The sequence below is a fragment of the Oryzias latipes genome, chromosome 12 (genome assembly GCF_002234675.1).
Source record: "Oryzias latipes chromosome 12, ASM223467v1".
NCBI classification, from domain to species: Eukaryota; Metazoa; Chordata; class Actinopteri; order Beloniformes; family Adrianichthyidae; genus Oryzias; species Oryzias latipes.
Window position 1 is genome coordinate 2,361,022 of NC_019870.2, and position 21,763 is coordinate 2,382,784.

General features: G+C 42.2%; 2 protein-coding genes across 3 annotated transcripts; one reads left to right on the forward strand and one right to left on the reverse strand.

Annotated features, from left to right (window-relative positions):
* Window positions 1-521: 521 nt before the first annotated feature.
* Window positions 522-11,701, reverse strand: ash2l (ASH2 like histone lysine methyltransferase complex subunit). Of its 2 annotated transcripts, XM_004074478.4 has the most exons (17): window positions 11,587-11,701; window positions 10,969-11,035; window positions 10,391-10,536; window positions 10,233-10,321; window positions 10,062-10,156; window positions 9,257-9,352; window positions 9,043-9,138; window positions 8,849-8,924; window positions 5,905-5,922; window positions 4,003-4,102; window positions 3,175-3,392; window positions 2,927-3,094; window positions 1,533-1,726; window positions 1,356-1,448; window positions 1,186-1,284; window positions 1,053-1,112; window positions 522-965 (listed from the first exon to the last, which is right to left on the reverse strand). In XM_004074478.4, the coding sequence occupies exons 1-17, from the start codon at window positions 11,643-11,645 to the stop codon at window positions 858-860; spliced, it is 1,782 nt and encodes a 593-aa protein (XP_004074526.1). In that variant the 5' UTR covers window positions 11,646-11,701; the 3' UTR covers window positions 522-857. The 2 variants fall into 2 exon arrangements, with proteins under 2 accessions (XP_004074526.1, XP_011479722.1); XM_011481420.3 differs by lacking the exon at window positions 5,905-5,922.
* Window positions 11,702-17,237: 5,536 nt separating this feature from the next.
* LOC101162695 (homeobox protein pnx-like) lies at window positions 17,238-20,116 on the forward strand. Its single transcript, XM_004074620.4, has 2 exons — window positions 17,238-18,774; window positions 18,858-20,116. Exons 1-2 carry the CDS (start codon window positions 18,660-18,662, stop codon window positions 19,274-19,276), a joined length of 534 nt encoding a protein of 177 aa, XP_004074668.1. The 5' UTR covers window positions 17,238-18,659; the 3' UTR covers window positions 19,277-20,116.
* The last annotated feature ends 1,647 nt before the right edge of the window (window positions 20,117-21,763 follow it).

Here is a 21,763-nt window from a genome sequence, read left to right on the forward strand (position 1 = left end):
GCCTTAATGTTAGCTATATTTAAGCTAACATTAAGTTGTGCTCTGTGAGAGGTAATCAAATATTTTTAAGGTTTGGCATTATTGTACTTCAAATTAAATTTTTTTATACAGTCTTCAGATAATTCCTAGTTTAGTAAATCACTTGTCATCCATCCATCTATCTATTCATCCATATCTGAAGCCGCTGGATAACTTTTGGGGTCACAATGATGCTGGAGCCTATCCCAGCATCATTGTGTGACAGTGTTGCAGGGCCACACAGTCACACAATCGCAACTAAGAATCTTCAATTAACCGATGAAGCGTATTTTTGGACACGAGGAGAATATAGAAACTCCACACAGGATTTGAACCTTCTCGCTGTGATATGAGAGTGTTAACCACTATACCACTGTGCTCCCAAATCAGTTATTTAATCACTGTAATGTCACAGCCTCAAATGAATTACACTTAAAAAAAAACACAATTTCTCCAAGTATTTTTCTAAATTATTATTTTTCCCATCAAAGTCAAAGCAAAAGTTTCCATGTTGCAGTTTTTTTTATTTAATCCAAAGTATAAAACAGTGAAGAACTGGCACACCATGACAACCAAATGAAATTAGAAAAACAGAGAAAGCTACGACAGGCTTTCACCTGCAGAACAGCCACCTAAAGTGATGTTTGTACAACGTCCAGTAAGTTCTCTCTAAATGTTAATATTTACCTCCCGTGAGGACGGACGGTTACAGCCGTCCGCCTGGAGCTTAAACTCAGGTAGATCTGACCTTCTGAGGCTGAATTAATGCCACAGGAAGCTGAAAGGAAGCCGCCTTCACCTGCACTGTCCTGCTGTCTGAAGATCTGCTCTGACTGACTTTATCCCTCCCAGGGCGGGCTGCGGCGCCCGTCCACGTCCGTCTCCACATGGTACAGCATATCTGCCAGCGTGTGCTCGATCACCGCCCCCCAGCCCATGTCGCTGATCTGGCAAGAAAAAACACAACAACAAGGCATTGAAGGGAGGGAGAGAGAGGAGCTGCAGCTGAGAGGTCAGGAGGTCCAGGATCTCACCGGCTGGTACTGGACGTCCTTTGGGGCAAACTTGAAATGTGGACCAAAGTTGACAGAGACCTACGGAAAAAGCAGCGCTAGATAAAAGACGCGAACGAAAACTGAGAGGCTGGAGGTCGGCGTGAGGTCAGACCGTGCAGCTCTTGTAGAGGGAGATCGCCGGGTAGTAGATCCCTTCAAAGAGGTTTTCGAAGGCAACGCCTTGGCTCACTCCATTCTTGTAGAAAATCATCTGAAACGCAGACAGGGACGTGAACAGAAGCAGGTTTTCTATCTGGACCGACGTCGAGGAGCAGCTCTCACTCTGCTGGGGCTCGTGGCTTTGAGCGCTTTCTCTGCTTTGTCCACGTAGTCCTTCTCCTCGAAGTACAAGTAGCTCTTGAACTTGATGAGCGCCTGAAAAACCAGACACACTTTTTAGTCAAAGGACGTGGAAAACAAAGCTGATGTGGTTCTGGTTGTGGAGAAAACGGCAGCTACCTTGTCTTTGTAGGTGTCGGGCAGAGACCTGGCCGTCTCCGTGCCGTCCGGCAGCTCGATGAAGAAGCCGAGCGTGTCGCCCTGGCCGTATCCCGAGGAGTAGTGCTTCCCGATGGACTGATGAAACCGGGTGCCCTTTTTACTGCGCCACGAGTAGCTGAACTTGTCGTAACCCAGAGGTGCCTGGAGATTCCCTGCAAAGAAAACACAAAGCCACGCCCATTTAGTGGGCTTCACTTCCTGCTATTTTACAGGATAACCTTCTAAATAAAAAAAGGCTTTATGTTACATAATAAAATGATAAAAACTAAATTAGCTGATCAAATATTTTTAAACTTGACAAAAAGCTGAAGAATGCATTGCTAGCAGGTAAGATTAGCATGTTTTCAATTACATAAGACTGCTAAAAAGAGACTGAACACTGCTACAAATGCTAATATAAATGCTAAATACAAACTTAGCAAGTTAAATATTGTGCTGAAGGATGCTATACAAGTGTATATGTATTGCATTTAGTTAAAAAAAAAACATGTAATCTTCGGCTTTCCGAAGGAGTATTAGGGCCAACAATAAATATATTTATTACAAAATAAACTATTATATTGTGAGATTTAAGTCAAAGTGAACCTCACGTGCAGCCGCAGACCGACTTTTTGTACACTCAGGTTGGTCACGCTGATACAAACAAATTACAAATGTTTGGAAGCTCCTTTGTGTGATTTATGGTTTACATATATTTTGTTCATTGATGGGGGGTCTGCAGGATCTCTGCAGCCCGTTGATGAAGACATCGGTATCTCTGCAGCTGTCCACTTCCATCCTTTCTTCCTCCACCAAAGACAAAATCTCCTCTAAGTCCGTGTGACGCTTTTGTCTGAAGAGGCCCAGTTTTCAGCATTTGCAGTGTTCTTATGCTAATAATAAAGGTAATAATAAAGTGATTAAGTCACCAAAAGGATCAGACTTTCTTCCTTTTTGAAATCTATACAGCGTCTTTGAGCATGACACCGATAAACAGACAACTTTGGTATTTTTCTCAGGGATTTTTGAAGTCATAAACTTAGTCTATGAAAAGATGCGACTTTATTCTTGGAATTTTACAGTAACGACTTCTATCTTGTAAAATGTAAGACTTTAAAGTCGGGATTTTTTAAAAAAAAATTGTGACTGGCACAATTGGACGTTTTAATTTTTTTAAGTACAAATTTTTTTTTTAATTTTGTTTTTTGCTCATATTTTAGGACTACAGCTGAGGCTTTCTACAGGATTATTTGCTAATTTATAAAATTAGCCAAAAAAAGAAGCTGAGCACTATTACAAATGCTAACTTAACACGCCAAATCAGTGAAAAACTGCTAAAGTACGACTTTTAATCAATGTTTCGAGATACGAACCGAGAGGTTGAGACCAGCCGAGTCGGGCGGCCGTCTCTGCAGGCATCTCGTCTACCGTCACTTCAAAGAACCAGGCGCCTTTCCGGACTCCATGTGAGGCCCGGACCATGGAGTAGCCCTTCTCCCCGGTAACAGTCAGCCGGTCATCTGAAATCTTCAGCTGCGGTGCTGCAGAGCATAAAAACAAAACACAAGATCGTGACTCCTGAAAACAAGCCTGGAGATGGTCAAACTGCCTCTCTGTGCACCTCTGTCGTGTAAGGCCAGCAGCACCTTCTCATACAAACAGGACCTGTACAGATCCCCGGGTATGGGTTTGCCGGCCCAGCAGTCCAGCTCCAGTTTCTCCGGGTCCGGAGCGTGAGGGTCCGGTTCCGCCAGAATGTAACGGTAACCGTCTTTGTTGAAAGGATGCTCGAGTGGGTAACCGTGAGGAGGCAGCCGCTGGGCGGAGAACAGAGGGTCACTGCAACAGAGGATGGAGAAACGCTCCTTCACTGCTCAAGGGGTTTCCTGGAAGAAGACGGCACCACAAAAACCCTGACCGTCCCAGTCAGAGGTCTGCATGCCCTCATATCGTTTCTGTTCATTCTGTAACTGAAGCTTCTGAGCGTTTGAATGATTTTTGAAGGAAACGGGGAGAAAAACACACAAGATCTGAGGAGTTTAAAGCATTCATACCAAAATCACAACCCTTTCCTGCAGAAACACGTGAATTTTTCTATTCAGAATCCTCAACAGCTTTTATTGTGAAGGCTGAAGTAGTGAAGACCTTTGATCAGATCTGTCAGTTACAACTAGAAGGGTGAAAACAACCAAAGAAAGCCTTTAAGTCAAGAATCAAAGTTAAAACCTCACAACGGGGTTTGCAAAACTTTTGCATAAGCCTTAGTTTAACACAAACGATTAATATAAATATTAACCTCCATAGTTTAGGAAGGGATATTTTGCTCTAGCATGGAAAGTCTTCAACACTTTCCTGAAAAGCTGCTGTGTTTGCAGCCGGTCAGAGGATCTGATGTTTGTCCAGGAAAAAACCTTTCCCGGGGACTTAAGGGTGGATTTCTGCGGCGTACCTGCGCGTCCTCTTCGCCGCCCCTGCAGCCGCGCCCTCCTGCTGCTGCTGCTGTTTGCGCTTGGCTCCTCTGCCTTTTCCCGGACCGGGGGCCAGAGCACCTTCAGGAGAACACCACAAAGTGAACGGCGTGAAAACACACAAAGACGCACAAGTGGGCCGTCAGCGGCGGAGACGACATGCAGGCGACGCCGCCAGGCTGCTGCTGCAGCTTAAAGTGCCCAAACAGAATCCATCAGTTCAGTTTGTCAGAGATTAAATATTGATTTGGTTTCCATCAAATATGTTTGAAAATATGGATTTAAACTAAACTGAGGTGATACATTCATTGGAATCTGTTTATGTTGCTTTGAAGGAAACTAATGAATTAACAAAAATATTTCTAAAGTGAAGATAATTCAGTTTGCTTAATCCGTTTTAGAGCCTTTTAAGCTAATAAATACTAATTTATCTAAAGACCCACTCCGATGAAAATGGTGTTCTTGTGGCATAAAGTGGGAAAATTAAGCTTAAAATTGCATTTATGAGTATTTTTTTTCCAATTGTTTTGGATTAGGAGCAGATGAAAAGATCGTATTTGTGATGTAGAACATACGCTGGGCGGGGCAACAAGCTCCCGGCTCCGCCCCATCCTCATGCATTCGTTTACAGACATATTTGTCTGAGCTGGACTGTGGATCTAAACTGTACAGCGTGATGGCTCCAATATAGCTCGCCATTCTCGTGGCACCGCTAACGTTATGTTGGGGTTGTGAGGGGCTGTAAGCTAGCTGGAGTGCAAACATAGAGCTCTCAGTTATGGGTGACGGGAACGGAAAGCCCCCAACTCAGAGGTGAATATCTAATAACCTTCCTCTGCTGCTCTGCAGAAACTTTGTCCTAAAAAAAATGGCACAAGTTAGATTTTGGCTAAAAAAGCATAATCCTGATTAAAAGAACCCAGTGAAAATAGGTCAAAAGATGATCGGAGTGGGACTTTAATGCCTAAAAATAGGTTTAAAAAGTAATAAAATTAAGCTGCTTGATTTTCAATCATTTACCCAAAATGTTAACGATTGAAAATTAACTAAAGAACTTTTGAAAAGTGGATTTTTTGGTTTTGGGAAGAACTGTTTATAAAAAAAAACTCAAGTATTTTCTTAAATGAACTTATATCAAATCTTGGATTCATTGAAAGATTTAAACCAAAAACCAGAGAATCCAACAAAACACAGAAAGCAGTAAAGATCTAAATGTTGTTCATCGCTGTAAAGACACACAAAGAAGCAGCTTTCAGGTTAACACAAGCAGACAAAAGACACAAAAAAGCAGAAACAATCTAGAAAAATCTATTTTGATTGGTTTCTGATCCAGGAGAGTCAGCGTTTAAGTGCCTGGAGCAAGATTTGAGAAAACTTCAAAATTCTAATTTTGTTTTAATCACGAAATTGATTTTTTAATTTCAAGTATTTTACTGTCATTGTTTTAATTAAAGTCACACAAAAACACCCTAATTTTGGCCCAAAACCATAAAATAGTGAACATTTCTGGGGGAGGGGGCAGATGAGGCAACAGTGGATCAAAAACAGCGCTCTAATCCGTCAGCTGTCGTGGAGGACAGAGCGCCGTTCAGCAGCTTTTTGAAGCCCGTTAGCAGCAAGCCAGACACGTGGGAGGAGCTTGGGGCGGGGCAGCGGTAAACAGATGCAGCGGGGAGGGGCTACAAGGATGCAGAGACAAGGAGGCTGCATGTGGATGAAGTTGCCCCCAAGTTGCTCTTTGAGGACCATTTAGGTTCAATATAAAAAGTGGGGGGGGCATGATTGGAGACTCAAGGCCAACTTCTGTCCGGGTGGGAGGAAAGGGGGGTAACAAGACACAGAGACAGTGATCAGCTGCAGATGAAGAAACGTCACATATTCACCTGAGAAAGAAGATCCACCTGGAAAAAACGCACACACGGTCACTTCAGCGGCAAATCCATCAGTTTGAGGCGATTCTGCAGGACTATGGGTACAACCTCACTTTCAAAACAAGCCCCCTGCTGGTTACCTGCTGAACTGACGCAGTTCCATTTGCTTTTATTTTGAAAACAGCCTTCAAAACAGGAAGCCAGGACAGTAATAATCTAAGTCACGTTAATGCCATTTCCTACTGAAGGAAACCTGAAGACTTCCACAGCTATGCCGATGATGCACAGCTCTACGTGACCATGTCTCCTGATGACTTAAGGCCGTGTCCATCAGCCGCTAAGAACATTTTGTTCACATTGCACGGATGCAAATTGGTTATACGTGAAAAAGGTGAGAAAAGTTGTGGCCTTTATGTGACATTTTCACAAACGAACCCCGTGAAAACCACAAAAGTACGAAAGAACCACACAAAGATCACATAAAAAAAGCATTAAAGCCAAGTCTGGCCCAAAATTTGTGCATCAATTACATCATTTTAAGGAGATCTGTGCGCCGTAAAAGTTACACATCAGTGGTACGTGCATGAACGGTCGTGGAAAGCCAAAAATGTGCGTTTGCATCTGACAAAAATAACGCACAACTGTGTAAGATTTAGATAAAAAGTGTGTATAAACTATGAAAAGAAGCCACACTCAAACTTGAAAACTCTGGCATAAATGTAGGTAGGTTTTCTTTTATGTAGATCTGAACTTCAAAAGTCACATCTCAAACACAACTAAGGATCTTTTTTTCCCCATTTAAAAACAGGTTGCCAGTCAGACCGTTCCTCTCCAGAATCAGCACAGAGACTTTAATCCGTGCTTGGATCACGTACAGACTTGACTAATGGATCACTCTTGTCTTAACGTCTCTGCACTGGCTGCCCGTCAGCTTCAGGATTGATTTGAAGATTCTCCTTCTAGTTTTTAAATGCCGTTAATGGACCGGGACCTTCCCGTTTATCAGATATCCTCAGTCCTTAAGAACCTTCCAGAACCCTCAGATCCTCGGGTTTTGCTCTCTTAACCCTAGAGCACCATCGCTCGGGTGATTTTCACCCGAGCAAAACTATTTACGTGAATTTCAATCCGTCGCGTGTTGAGTCTGTGCCTTGACCAGGAAAGTCTCACGAGTCCCAGGAACGGGTGGACCAAAGACCAAATTTTGTAGTGTCATTTTATTATTTTTTAGGAATTTTTGTTCTCAAATTCTTAATTTTTCTGTCATTTTTGAGCGTGTTTTTTAGGAACTTCCTATGTTCTTCTATTTTATTTTGTTACACATATCACAGTTGAAACTCAAAGACAACCACTCTAATTTATAATGTGTTGTCATGTTTTAAACTATTTTTTTATAACAAGTACTTTTTGTCGAGTATATCATAGCGGATTAAAAAACATGACCCATCAAAAGTGAAGGTGTAACTTTTTATAGCAAAAGTGTTGTGGGCACCACGACTCATAGCTAGGCCTCGTTTTTTTTGGTCCTTGTTTGTGAAATATGTTACCTGAGGATCTGAGAGTTTCAGCCTCAGTGGAGATTCTTAAATGTAAATTAAAATTTTATATATTTATTTGTTTGGCTTTTCAGTATTTTCAGTACATTTTTAATCGCTCTCAAACTTTTAGCCACGGCGTTTTGTTCCATTGATGTTTGTTTTTTAATTGTCGTTGTTGTTTTATTGTTGTGTTATTTACTGTTGTGTCTATTCCAGGCGTCTCCAATGTAGGCCCCAAAGACCAAATGCGGCCCACGTCCAAATGGCCAACGGCCCGCAGGCTCCATTAATTGAATCAATCATACGCGGCCCCCAGATCTTTTTAAAAACTGGGTGTAAATAGGGTTGTAAGCCGTTGTAAAGCCGTGGTAAAATCGCCTTGTGACCCTTCTTTGAAACACATTTCCAAAATATCAACAGTAAATAAAAAAAGGAAATGTTGACAGTGAGGGTCACTGTTTCCAGGACGAGTGGAAATCGGTACATGATTTCTGTGAAATACAAAACCACTGTGTCTACCAAATATGCCAAGAGAGCGAGGCTGTTTCCAAGGAGATCAACATCCAAAAGGCACAACCAGGTGGGCTACGTTAACCACGACAAGCTACACGGAAATGAGAATGAACGGAGCAAAAATCAAACAAATCCACAGTAGTTTGGGTAAAAACATATTTTGCTGCATTTGTGTTCCGTGTGAAGAAAGTATGCCACTGAAATGAAATGTTGTCTAGTAATTAAAATAGATCAAAGAATGTCGTCACCTCACCAAATCTGAGCCTCTTTGCAAAAGGTTCAGACATCCCTGGTCTGTTGAGTTTTATGACTCTTTGGTGTTTTAACTTCTGTCTTTGTCAAGAACTTTATGTTGAAAGGAAATAAAATAAAACAGACTTTCTTTTTTCTTTATCTTTTTTAGGGAAGTTAAAAAATTCAATAAATGCCACAAATAATAATAACAATGGGTTCTTTTGGCAAAATCCATCAGCAAAGACTTGTGATGAGCGGATTTTTCTGAAGCTCATCATTTTGAGTCGAGTTCTAAAAAACTTGCACCTAATCAGCTTCATTGATCCGTTTCATTCTGTTTCTTAACCTCTTGGTAAAATGAGTTCATCACGGTCCAAAAACTAACAGCTTTAGCCTTTTGCAGGACGTCACCATGGTAACTGTGGAGTTTATAGTGAGCAGTTCAACACGGCTAAAAACTTTTAATTGCTGGTTTTTCCTCTCCATAAATTCCACTTTTGTAATTGTTAATCTGCTTCTGTTGATGATGGATGATGACTGTTAGTAAAGAATGAGGCTAAAGAGCCAAAGCAGGAGGGGAGGAGACCCCCCCAGAAGCATCCACCTTGATCCCAGCTCCATTCGTGCTGATAGAGTTTTGGGCTTAAATGTTTGCAGGTTTGGATCCTCACCGTTCAGGCCTCCGGCTGTGGGGGTCCCGGTGCTTTGTTTCTGCGTGTCGTACGACGGTCCGATGGTCCCCAGATCCTGCAGGAAACACAGGAACATTAGGTCTCCACCCAAACAGCTCTGTGTGAAACTGAAATGCTCGTTGGAGAAAATAAAAGAGGTCTTATTGTGGGAAAGTGTGCTGAGCAGGAAATACCTGATCCAACAGACCAAACTTGGGGAACTCCTCCTCCAGGTCTTTACTGCCGGGGTCGGGATGCTCCTTCACCAGGAAAACGTCTCTTTCTTTGCTCTGAGAACCCCCAAAAACAGCAAAAAAGCAGCAGCAGCGACGACCTTCAGTTACTTTGATCCTTCTTCAGAAACGCAAACAGAAGCCGAACGTCTGGCAGGAGGAAACGTTTCTTTACCATCGTCTTCACGATGTTGTTGGGCCACGTGAGCTTCCCCGGTCGCTGCCGAGTCGTCATGCACTCCCAGAACTTATCGATGAAGGGAATGATGTCCTGAAGAACGGAGAGAGGATCCACGAGGACCCGGTCTGACTGACACGTTCAACCCTCAAACAAAGTCATTCCTCTTTAAATGCCCTTGAAAGTTCATTGAAAATTAAAAGAATCAAGAAAATTGTGATGTTTCCACCTTAAATATTAAGTTTTTATTATAATTTTATTTATATAAAAGTGAAATTTGTCTAGAGCAAAACAGAAAATATGTTTTAGAAGGAAACTAAAATTAAGTCATGCTTTCTTGATCCCAACTTGTTTGTCTAAATATTGTTTTAAAATCTCATGAAAAAAAACGTAGTTTGGCTAAAGTTTTGTTTAAAAACAGATAAATTCAGTCTAAAAATCCATTAAAACTGAAGAAACAATACAAAAGTATTACAAAATGAGACAATTACAAAATTTCTGGCTGAAAACAACAAGAAGAAATAAAAATGGGATCAAACGTAACAAAAATTACAGAAGAACACAGAAATTATGAAAAAAGGTAAAGATGAAAATTGCATAAATAAACACTACAAATAATAATCATAAAGTTTCGTTTCTGAGCTTCCAGCCGACACCAACTAACGCCGGAAATGTATGAACTCTGAACTTTTGGCTTCACTTCTGTTTCCAGCTTAAATGGAAAAAACTGCAGCGCTGCAAACAGAGAACGTTTGTTCTGTCAGACGCATCAACGATGGCGTCTTCCGTCAGAGGAACCCACCTTGTCTTTGGAGAACATGGTCTTTGGGTGCTCGTCCTGCGTTCTGGACCTCCAGGTGAGGTTTGCCAGAGCCGTGAGACACATTTCCTTCAGGTCTGTCGGAGAAAACAGGTCGGTTTACGAAGGAACTTAGAGGGAGGGGGGCCTGAAGGGAACCTGAGGAATACCCACTTGCTTGTTTCCTGAGGAAGTAGGTGTTGCCGCTGTGATGGCACACGTTGCAGTGGAACACGTAGTTGGTCATGAAGGGGAGACAGGTTCTGAGGAGGAAGAGGAGGAGTTGGTGAAGCCGTCAGTGACGCACAGCTGCTGGAGGCCTAAAAACGTACGCCGTGTCGATGCTGAAGGTGTCGGCGGTGAACCACTTCATGCACAGAGCACACTGCAGCTCCACGTCCCCCAACTGCCGCCCGCTCTCCTCATCCCCCGAACCGATGAGAGCGTCGGCGGCCTCTGAGCCTTCGCCCGCCGTCTCCTGAAACGACACAAATCACCCGTCAGAATCACAACCTCAAGGCCCCAAGAGCTGCCCGCTCCAGTGGATGAAACATCCCAACTTCAGGTCAAAGCTCTCACACTCAAGCTCATCATCTTTCAGAGAGATGAACAAACTGAAAAAGAACAAAGTTTTAATCTTCTTCTACAGACAACTTTTCCGTTCATTAGCTGAAAGTGACACAATTAACGGCACTCAAAGTCACACCTCCACTGACAACAGCTCTCTGTGGATCGACTGCAACAGGAGAGGAAAGACTGAACCAGAAGAAATGTCCTTCTTTCCTCAGGTCTGTTCAATCTTACAGTGGTTTTAGGAAACATATAATGAAATATCAGACTTAAACACACGGTGAATTAACAAAAATAAACCAAACCAGATCCTTCAGAAAAAAGGAAAATGAGAATGTACCGTTCCCTCCTTGCCATTTGAAGACTCTGTGTCCATGCTGACTGGTGGTTCTCCAAAGGAAGCATCCCTGAAGAGACAGAGCTTCACTCATATTTCATAAATAAAAAGCATCTTGTGTGAATGATATAGTGGGCTATCATGCCTCTTATTTGTCATATTCTCAATTAAATAAAGTGCAAACCTATTTTAGGCCTCATTGGCAATAAATGCAGTAAACCGGTTATAAATAACTAACATACAAAGTAATGTAGATCCAGCAGTGCAAGTTTAACTTAAGTTAACTATGAAAACGTGTGTGACTGTGTGTGTCTCTCTGTGTGTATGGTCACGTCGTTTCATCCTTTTAAAATGATTGACTTATGACACCGATAAAACATTGAAAATAAACTGATAAACCCGTTTACAGATCCAAAATAAAAGCTTTATTTAAATAAACTCAATTTTAACGTTTTGTGGGTCTGAGGCATGATGATGCTAACGCTAGTTAGCTAGCCTTTTAGCTTACGGCTTCAATGAAAAAACCTGCCGACCTGATGTTTAGTTTGTTCCATCCACGTTGAAATTGTGTAATTTTAATGTACAATAACTTCAAAACGGCATCGCGTAAAGAGGACTTACCCTTCTCCTACCTCCGGCTCCGGTGGACCAGCGCTCCCCGCCTCCACTTCAGACGCCATGACAGTGGGAATCAATGAAAACAAAACTGAAGTCTCGCGAGACTACTGCTCCGTGACTCAACAGTGACACCTCTGGTGCATTTTTGTCTGAAACACAAGTGAACCTGTGAGAAGGTTTTTTTTTTTAACTTCTTTAAAGAATCCTGTAGTTTCAGTTACTTTCTAGGTAATAATACAATTTTTAAAATTTTTAGAGACTTTGAATTAGAATTAGGTTAAACACTGAAATCCATCTATTGGTTCTGTGATCTGGTATCCCTTTATTTGACCAATTCAGCACCCTTTAATGAACAGAGATTGTACTACAAGAATACTTAGTTTATATACTAAAAGTGATGCAGTATGTTTGAAGTTAACTTTTTATATGCTATCCATATATTGTAAACTCAAAATGTTCCAATGTAATCTGAAAAAGTAGTCGGTTAGTATATTTCGTACACCGCTCATAAGTATATTAGCACTACTTATACTTATACTCGAGTATATTTAACAAAATAAACTTCAAGTGAACCACTTTTGGTTAAAGGAAATGCATTGTAAAACTTAATTGTGAAAAAGACCAATTACAATTGAAAAAGCATGGTAAAAATGATATTAATTGAGAATTGCCAGCTTTGTTATTAAGACACATCGACTCCATTGAGTGTTTTAAAATACGAGATAAAATGTTTTAATTCAGAAGAGCCTTTGACTTTTCATGCATGGGACAATTTTTATAATTTCTTGTTTGTTTTATTCTATTATTTTCCTTTTGTGAAACACTTTTTCTGTGAAAAGTGCTGTAAAATTTAAACATTTCATTTTTAATGTTTATTTATATTTAATAACAAGATTTAGTTTTGTTTTTATCTGCTAGATGGGTAAAAAGAACTGTAGCATTTAGGTCCCATTAAATTAGGTAATTGAAATTTGTCACCATAAACGGGTTAAATTTTTCTAACCTGCATCTGCCACATTTTTTAAATACCAATAATTTTTTCATTTGGAATCTTTTGATATTTCTTTGACATCTTCAACTGTGAAATAAAAAGCTGTGAAATGTTTTAATGATGGAATAAGACAAAGAATCCTAATGCATCGAACCTGTAATAACCTTAAATAAAGACGATTAAAAGGCGTTTGCACCAAGACACACTTCTTTAAGCTCATATGCGTTGTTTGTCCCTGACTTTTACATCCGCTGCCTGATTTTCAGATGTGCAAACGCCCGTTTCCTTTCCTCCTTTAGATTACAGTTGTCAGACGTAAGAAGCAGCAAAACAGAGTCTTTGTGAGGACGGCAGACCACCCCATGTTCACAGAGTTATTAAAACGTTTGCGGCGGCGTTCCAGACCTACTAAAAACACAGCCAACACAAAGGCAAGTGTGCCGTTGGACGTGGCACAAAGCAGAGTGAGGATGCTGAAAGCACCCCTGGGTGCTGCTGTAAAGACATTGTTAGGCAGATCAGAGGCTTCTCCTCCTCCTTCCTCCTCCAGCAGAGACACATCTGTGAAGTCAGGAATGTCAGCAGAGAATCCGTTTGAGTCAGTCTGTATTGTTTAGATGAAATTTCATCTAAAGTAAATGCACTAAAGTTAGTTTAGCTTTGGAAAATACTGCAGGATTAAAGCCACGGCACCATAAAACACTTCCTCAGGCATCAGAGGCTGCTGTGAAAGTCAGAGGTGTTACACAAAGTTTATCTTAATGGACAAAAATATCTGGAAAGTCTCAGTTTGTGTTTCACGACGGTGGTGATGTACGCTAACACTATAATTGTTCTTTGAAACAAATTTTTGCTTCATCGTCTGGACAAAAACAAACACGTGAGAGGTGAAGATGTGTCAAACTCAAGGCCCGCGGGTCAAATGTGGCCCGCCATGTCATTTTATGTGACCCGCGAGAGCATAAAAGCTTTTAATTTCTATCTAGGGGGACTTGAAATATAGGATTGGGCAACTATACATTAGTTCTTAAACACTGTCCATATAACCTAACCTGACAGATTAAAATGTAAAAGGAATTATTTTTCATTACATTTAGTTACATGTTTAAGTTATATCTGGCCCTTTGAGTACAACCACTATACTGATGTGGCCCTCAGTGAAAATGAGTTTGACACCCCTGACTTAAAGGAACTAAACCATACAAAATCCACTTTTGGACCTTTTAAGTGTATTATAATGTCAATTCCTCACAAAAAACAACCCCAAAGCGGCATCTTAATCCATTCACGCATCTCTGAATGTTCCTCTAAAAACCTGCTCTCTGAGCACCAGCCCCTCCCAAATCACGAAAACTAGTGGGTTCTCACACTGTGACGTCACAAAGTGAGGAACCGCCCCTTCCAGGAAGAGTCTGCCTTGTCAGCCCCGCCCCCAAGCTAACTCACACACACACTTTCTCCGTGGAGCTAGCAGTGATCGGCTAAAACACTTCAATTTCACATGAACAATATGCACATCCGTCCGTGTAAAAGTTTGGATGTTGTTTGTTTTCGTGGGCGAAACACAGACACGCTGCCAAGGCCGGCTCTAGGATGACGTCATGAAATGGGCGACACCCACAAGGAGCGAAAGGCGGAGCCTCAGAGACCGAGTCCTCTCACTTGCTGGTAGGAAAATGACAAATATTTCATCAAAAAAAGTGTTCTTTAGTGTGCCAAAGGCAACTGTTGGAAGAACGTATCTAAGTTATCTCATATTTGCTTTTATGCACTACCTATCTACAGTATATAGGTAATATAATCATGCATGCAGAAGCGTCTGTGTCCAAGTTTGTTTCACAGGAAGGTGGAGGTGAAACTCATGGGAGGAGACCGACTATCTTAGCGTCTTCCCAGCATCAGCGTGAAGGCTGTGTGTTATCTGTGTCAAGACCGGAATCGAGGGCTTCTCTGTGTCAGTTATCCGTGAGAAATGACTTTGCAGGTCCAAAGATGATGTGGGAAGACTGTGAATAGACAGACGTGTTGCAATGAATGTTTTCTGATAGCGCTGCAGCTGTGTTTTATCTGTTTCCCCTCCTTAGAGCTCAGCGCATATGTAAATTAGGGAATACCAACAAACTTAATAAAAGAGGAGGTGACAGAATATGCACCAGAGTGGAGAGAGATTGTTGCTGGGTATTATCTCTGTTCGTTTTCCTCGTAAAAAGGTACCTTTGGTCTGTTGTCTTTTTTTCCTTATGTTGTCATTCTGATGTTGCAGGTTGTTTTAACCCAACAGTAACACATGATCATTTTTGTTGATATAGTTTTACTCTGAAATGTTTAAGAAAAGACCAGGACTGACCAACCTTGGTCCTCGAGAGCTTCAACCCTGCATGATTTCCAGCTCTCAATGGACTGCTTGATGCTGACCTAAAGCAGGTGTGTTCAATCAGTCAAGGATGTGGATTTACTTGAGTCAGCTAATCAGCAGAAAGACGGTCAAGGAGAACTAGGAAACAGGCGGGGTTGAGGCTCTTAAAGACCAGGGTTGGCCAGCCCTAGGCGGACATCTTCGCACATTGACGAATGCAAGAAACACTTACGAATGACGTCAATCACGCATGTATCACAAAAGACGGAAATGTCGTATGTGGAAAATGGGCAAAACACAAGTAGTGGCCGTGTGACACGGCCTTAAGATCCTGGGAATTCAGGTTCATGCTGTGGAAGGTTTTTAGCCCTAATGTGCAGAGTTTACATCCTTTACTCCCTTTTGGTCCTCTGGATAGTCCATGGAGCATCGGCACAAAGTGCATAAGTGAACCCCGTCAGGTAAACCGGACGGGGGGTTGTTCACCTAAAATGAAGGTGAATTTGATGAGCGATCCCCACCAAAAAGTATATCTGCTTTAAACATTCCCCTCATACAAGTCAATCAAGTCCTGCTTCATTCACAGCATACAATTCAATTAGTTATCCTTCCGACTACCACATTAACCCTTGTGCTATCCTAGACACTTTAACGTTGGGAGTTGGGTCATCTAGACCCACTGGACAGTGCTCTGAGCCTTTTTTCTTCAATGATTTGTGATCTTCACTGGTGTCTATGGATTACATGAAATCTTTCCACCTGTAATCCACCTTTGTCATGGTAGGGAGAACACGTCAATGTAAGGGGGGGGGGGTCATCTAAGACAGCAAAAGGGTTAAAAGTCTGTGTTTTTTTTAAATCCACCCAAAACTACAATGTCCAGAGCCCCACCCCTTCACATTTGGTGTCATTGAAAAAGCCACAGATGAGGACATCTGTAAATACCAATAGAAACATACAGTAGTTGGAAGATAATCAGGTTTAGAAATGTCCTCTACAGAGGACACATTTGCATTAAACACTTTATGGCATTGTCTGCTGAGATTCTCCTTCATCAAAAGGTTCCATCAAAGGTAACAATCAGTCAACTGGACTTTGTCTTTTAGTTCAGGAGACACTTCACCTCTTCTACAACAGTCTTTTCTCAACTCATCAAAGCTCTAACTTCTCCAGGATAAAAATGTATTGACACCTTTCAGGAGGAACGGTTCAGGAGTTCGTGCCTGAGCAAATACATCAAACCATGACTGCATCCGTCCCTCACTGTCCAAGTGCCGGCCGGCATTCTGATCGGTTAATCATTTCTTCCGCCTCTAAGCTCTTTTTCTGCACCAGCTTCCAACTGAGTCCATCCATGTAGCTCCTTGTTGTGGCAGACAAAGCCCAGGGTCACGCCGGGTCAGGCCGGCTGAAGACATCTGCTAATTGTCCTGATGGGACGGCCTCTCTCGTCCCTTCAATGCCAGCTTCTCTGTGGGTTTTTGTAGCTGGGAGAACAGCGGCAGCTGCCACATTCGGGAAACTTTACATCCCCCCGACTCTTAACCCCCCCAGGACTCTTCATTACCCTGAGAGGAGTGGTTACTGCGGTTATTAGGAAACCATCAGCAGTAATGTGTCTTTAAAGTGTAGTTAATGAAAAACCTAAAGGCAGAGGCTCCAAATGGTTTGGTATTTTTTATAGAAGAACGTTAGAGAAACAAATCATTGAAACCAGCAGCTGAATCTTGTTTGGCTTCATTTTTACATAAATTAAACCTTACATTTTACATAATTTTGATGCTTTACTGTTTATTTTGCCAAAAAAAAGTCATGATTTGTTATGTCTATTTTCTGATGTAGTGACTGATCTGTATGTGGTACATTCATATATAAAATAGAGTTATGTCTATTTTACATAATTATCAAGTAATTCATCATTGTCATGTCATTTGCTGTTACTTCGTAATGACCAGAAACTGTGTTGGTAAGGCATTGATATCTGATAAAAAGTTATGAACTGGATAATGATAAATCATGTGATAAAATGGTTAAGGTAGAATAGGGGTGGGATTATAGAATTTCGCTTCCTTCCACTCCCTTTCAAGCAATCTTTGTTTTAATATCTAATTATCCTAAGTTTGATAAGTTGTTGTATGAATGAAAAACTGCTGATTGTTTTGTTTTATGCATTATTTTTGCCATGATTGCTTGAAAAAAAACATTTACAAAAGTTGATTTTAAAGTGAAACACAGAAAGGTTTTCAAAAAAAGGAAAATGTGTCATTATTTAATAAAATGACAGTGTAAAAAAAACAACAAGTTTGAGTTATTTCACTATTTACTTAATTATTTCATAGTTTGATGTGGCAGAACTTTATGAATTGATTTCATCTGTCAAATTCACCCATCAAAGTCAAGCGGGCGGGGCCTGTGGCACCTGATTGGTTACCCACCGAACGGTTGATTTCCTAGAATTAGCTGGTTTTGAATTAGCCCCGCCCACTGACTTTGACAGGTGAGTTTGACGGATAATAACAAAATGCTGCAACAAAAAACATGAAATAATTAAATGTGTTGCTTACATTAAATTAATTGCTATTCTAATTCATTATTGGCACATTTATATTTTAGTGATTTTTGGCACATTCATTTACTTAATTAATGTTGTATTGATTCATTTTGATTTGTCTTCTTTGTTGGCGCAGAGTAAGCCTTCCATCATTTCCCATCATCCCTTTGTTTGCACTCTCTTCCGCTACCTTACAGCCCCTCACACCCCCAACTTAACATCATAGGTGCAACAATATCAGATCCATCCAGACGTACAGTTCAGATCCAGACTCCAGCCCAGACGAGGAAAACAAAGACGTCCATGGATGTATTTGTCTGCAGGTAAATGCATTAGAATGGGGGCGGAACAGGGAGAAAGTGGCCCCGCCCAGCGTATTTTCTACTTAATAAAACAATCTTTTTTATCTGCTCCTGATTCACAACATGTTAAATAAAGAAATTCTCAGAAATGCAATTTTGAGATTAATTGTCTTTCCTCCATCACCAGAACAATGAAAAAAGGACAAAAACACAATTTTCATCAGAGTGGGTCTTTAAAAGCTCTCTGAATGTTGTTGTTTTTAGCTCCTTTGCTGTCCAGATGTTTTGCAGCAGAGAAGCTAAAGTTCTGAACCTCCAGACCTGCTTCTACTTTCTATTTCCAGGAAATTTGGTTGGTGTTGGATCACAGCAGTGATCAGATGCGCTCCTGTGATCATCAGATGGTCATAAACTCGTCTGGGGGGCTTCATTGACCCCTCCCTGAGAGGCATTTAACGGCCCAAATGCGTCTTTGGAAACATGGAAGGAGAAGAAAAGGCTCCCACTTTCCCTTTGAGAACTCCATCAATTAGCATCACAAGCCGCGTTCACGTGTCCTACCGGCGTAAAATCGCGCATTTGCAAAGAATGACATGCGCGACAACAAAAGACTACACGGCGGGGAAAAAGGAGGCCGCATTTCCACCAGATGCCCGGCGGGACCCGATGACGCGCTGCCCCCTCTTTGGCTGAGGCGAGACGGGTACTTTGTGCAGCGCCCTTGCGGGGGGCCCACGTGTCCTCACCTTTGAGGGGGGGGGGGTGCTATTGTTCCCACGGGGCGAATTGCAGCAGATTTAAATAACATTTAAATTTTATGAGGGGGGGCTTGCTGCCTATAAACGCGGACAGCGCCTGCGCGCACCGACAGCTGACATGCAACCAGGTGAAGCCAAGGAGCCGCGCGCGCGCAGAACCGCGTTTTCCGTGGAGGACATCCTGGATCCAGACAAGTTCAGAGGGAGCCCGAGCTGTGGTGGAGCGGCTGCAGGTAAGGCGCCGAGTCTGCGCAGAACGGAGCTTTTCTAAAGCCCGGCGAGACCTTTATTTTCACGTGGGTTATCTCTCCTGCAGGAGCTCATGCTCATCATGCCCGGGTCGACCCTGGACAGGTGCAGCCTCCCCCGGCAGGTGCAGGTGAGGGGAGGCTGCTGCCAGGGCCCCCCCTGAAGCCTCAGAGCCAGGCGGAGAGAAGCCGGCGGATGCGCACCGCCTTCACGCTGGAGCAGCTGCAGATCCTGGAGCACAGCTTCCAGAGGAGCCACTACCTGTCTGTGCTGGAGCGGCACACTATCGCCTCGGCGCTCCACCTGTCCGAGACCCAGGTGAAGATCTGGTTCCAGAACCGTCGCACCAAGTGGAAGAAGGAGAGTCTGCAGAGGAAGGAGACGGCGGGGCTCTGCGCGCCCCAGTCATGCGCGCCGCTGTACTGCCAGATGCGTTCTCCAGTCCAGCTGTTTGCGCCGCTGACGCCTTACCGCTATTACGCATGAAGGCGCGCGGATGAACTGGCGCGCGGAAAGGACCTGGGTGAGCAGCAGAGACGAAAACCAGTGTGACTTTCAGGAGAAATGCGGCTGCTGAAAGAAGATGGAACTCAGGATGTTATAATTTATTTTTATAAGGTATAAATAAAGTTGTGTTATTGAACTTTTGTGATGGTAAAAATGAGGCAGAAAAATCAAACCTGAAAATGTTTTGTTGTATAAATTCCTATATTTTGTGACCGTTTTGAGTCCAGAACTGCTGTTTTCTTCTCTTTTGTTGATCTTTTCTTTCTTGTTCTCTGTTTTCCTTTTGGTTTTTATGACTCACAGTAAGAGCAGAAGTTTGAACAACACAAAACAAAAAAAAAAACAAAAAAAAAACAGCTCAGTGCCTGACTTGCAGATATGCCAAAAGGCTATGTACAGAATTCCATGGAAGGAGGCTGGTTTACAAGCATTTTACTACACAAACATGCATGAGGATTGTTCAAAGGCCATTTGAAAAATGCAGCCAATATTTAGGATAGAATAAAACTTTCTTGATCCCACAAGGAGGAAATTGTAGCTCTATTAAAAACAACAGCTAGATAATTAATTAAACTAGAAATTCACTTGAACATATGTAAAGAGCCCTATAAATACATTTCCAATAAAAGCCAAACAGAGCATTTGAGGCAGAAATGTGTTTTTTATTTTTTCCAATAGCATCCTCATTTAAGACCAAAGCCTGAAACCTATTGTGACTTCCTGGAGTTCAGCTGAATTTGGTATAGCTGCAGAACTTTTGTGAACACGAATATGAATAGTAATTTAATCAATCACACAATGCAGAAATTGACAAGAACATAATAACACTAAACACAAACAAAATGACAATAATTAAATTAACACAACTTACCTGCTGCAGTTTGTGGTTCTTCCTTGAACTCCATATTCCCTGGAGGGAAGCAGATGTTGCTCCATAAGCATATTTATAACTCCTTATAATAAAAAAAATGAAAAACCTGCAGCTGCTCAAACTGCACACACACACACACACACACGCGCACACACACACCATCACTTTCAGAGATGCTGCTTTAAACTGCTTGCAAAACACACTGGAATGATAATGATAGCAACAACAAGAATCCATTTTATTTGTTTGACGCCTTTCCTGGAACCCAAGATCCCCGGACAAAAAATAGACACTCAAAGTTAGAAACAGCCGCAAAAACTTACAGTTATAAAACGGTTTCAACAGAGGGGAGTGAGTTCAGGTTCAAAGAGAGAATGTAGGATGGGGAAGGAGAGGTCTTAGCTTCCTATCGGTCAGGTAGTAAACGAACGTTTTGGATGTCAGGGGGAAGGAGCGGCCCATGGTGCTCCACTATACGGTTGTGTTGTGACCCTTCTGGGCCACCGTACTCCACACAATACTTGATCTTTGCAAAGATTTCAAGCCTTTTTTTAGACATCTAAGATATTTTAACAGGTTTGACTCCCCTTTGCTCTACACTTGTTGAAATGAGTCCAAATCCAAACTCCACACAGAAAGAACCCAGCCAGGATTCGAAGCAGAGGCTTCTCGCTGAGAGTGCTAACCACTAAAGCACAGCCCTCAGTCTATTTTAGTCCAGACCTTCTTCAGCTTCAGTTGTTGAAGTTTTTAACGCAACGACGTCTTTCTTGAAGAAGCACAAACAAAACCTCTACGGCCGCGTTTCTGTTGGTAAAATAAACTGCATCCACTGCAGTCTGCTGGGGAAATCCTTTGAGAACGAGAACTCGGCAGCATTTCACAGTCAAAATATAGACTTTATTAACATCTTGATCGATCTACTACGTGAAGGCGTTACCGTTTTGTAGCGGTAAGTGACCCTACTGCTGCCACGCCCCCTTGTGGCCTTCCTGCTTCATTGCATCAGAGCATCTCTGGTGCCAAAGCAGAACAAAGAGGCTGACGGTTTTCCTTCAACCATCTTCCAGCATCAGTTTGGGCTCAGCGACAGAAGAATGAGGCATTCTTTTGGTTCCATTTCAGGCTTAATGCATCTCACTTCCTGAGGAAATGGATTTAGGAGATGATTCAGGCGGGAAACAGATGAATGCTGTGAGGGAACCGTCCAAACCGAACTTCTTCCTTCACAGGCCTCTCATAAGAAACAGGTTTTTCAGAGAACTTTTCGGCTTCCATGATGGATGATCTTGTTTTTGTTCACTGATGCTTAAGAGGTTTGCTGGATCAAAGTGTGAACGCATCTGCTTTAAACCCGGATTGGAAACAGATGGAGGGAAAAGGAGCAGAAAGAGAGGAGGTCCGTTCCCGAACAGCCGGGCCGGAAATGAGAGAAAATGTTCTTTGACTCCATTGATCAGGTCTGGGTTTGACACCCGTTGGAGTCTGTCGTCTGAGGCTGTAAAACACCCGAGTCAGAGCTATTTTAGTGAAACCTCACACAGATGTTCCCACAGATGTGATGGTGGTCATCATGTGGAGAGCTGCTGCTCTGA

Coding starts and splice junctions, on each gene's coding strand:
- LOC101162695 (XM_004074620.4), top strand. CDS start 18,660: ATGCAACCAGGTGAAGCCAAGGAGCCGCGCGCGCGCAGAACCGCGTTT. Junction 18,775..18,857: donor CTGTGGTGGAGCGGCTGCAG/GTAAGGCGCCGA, acceptor TCTCTCCTGCAG/GAGCTCATGCTCATCATGCC.
- ash2l (XM_004074478.4), bottom strand. CDS start 11,645: ATGGCGTCTGAAGTGGAGGCGGGGAGCGCTGGTCCACCGGAGCCGGAG. Junction 3,393..4,002: donor GCGGCGAAGAGGACGCGCAG/GTACGCCGCAGA, acceptor CCTCTGTTGCAG/TGACCCTCTGTTCTCCGCCC. Junction 1,449..1,532: donor CCGACACCTACAAAGACAAG/GTAGCTGCCGTT, acceptor CTGGTTTTTCAG/GCGCTCATCAAGTTCAAGAG.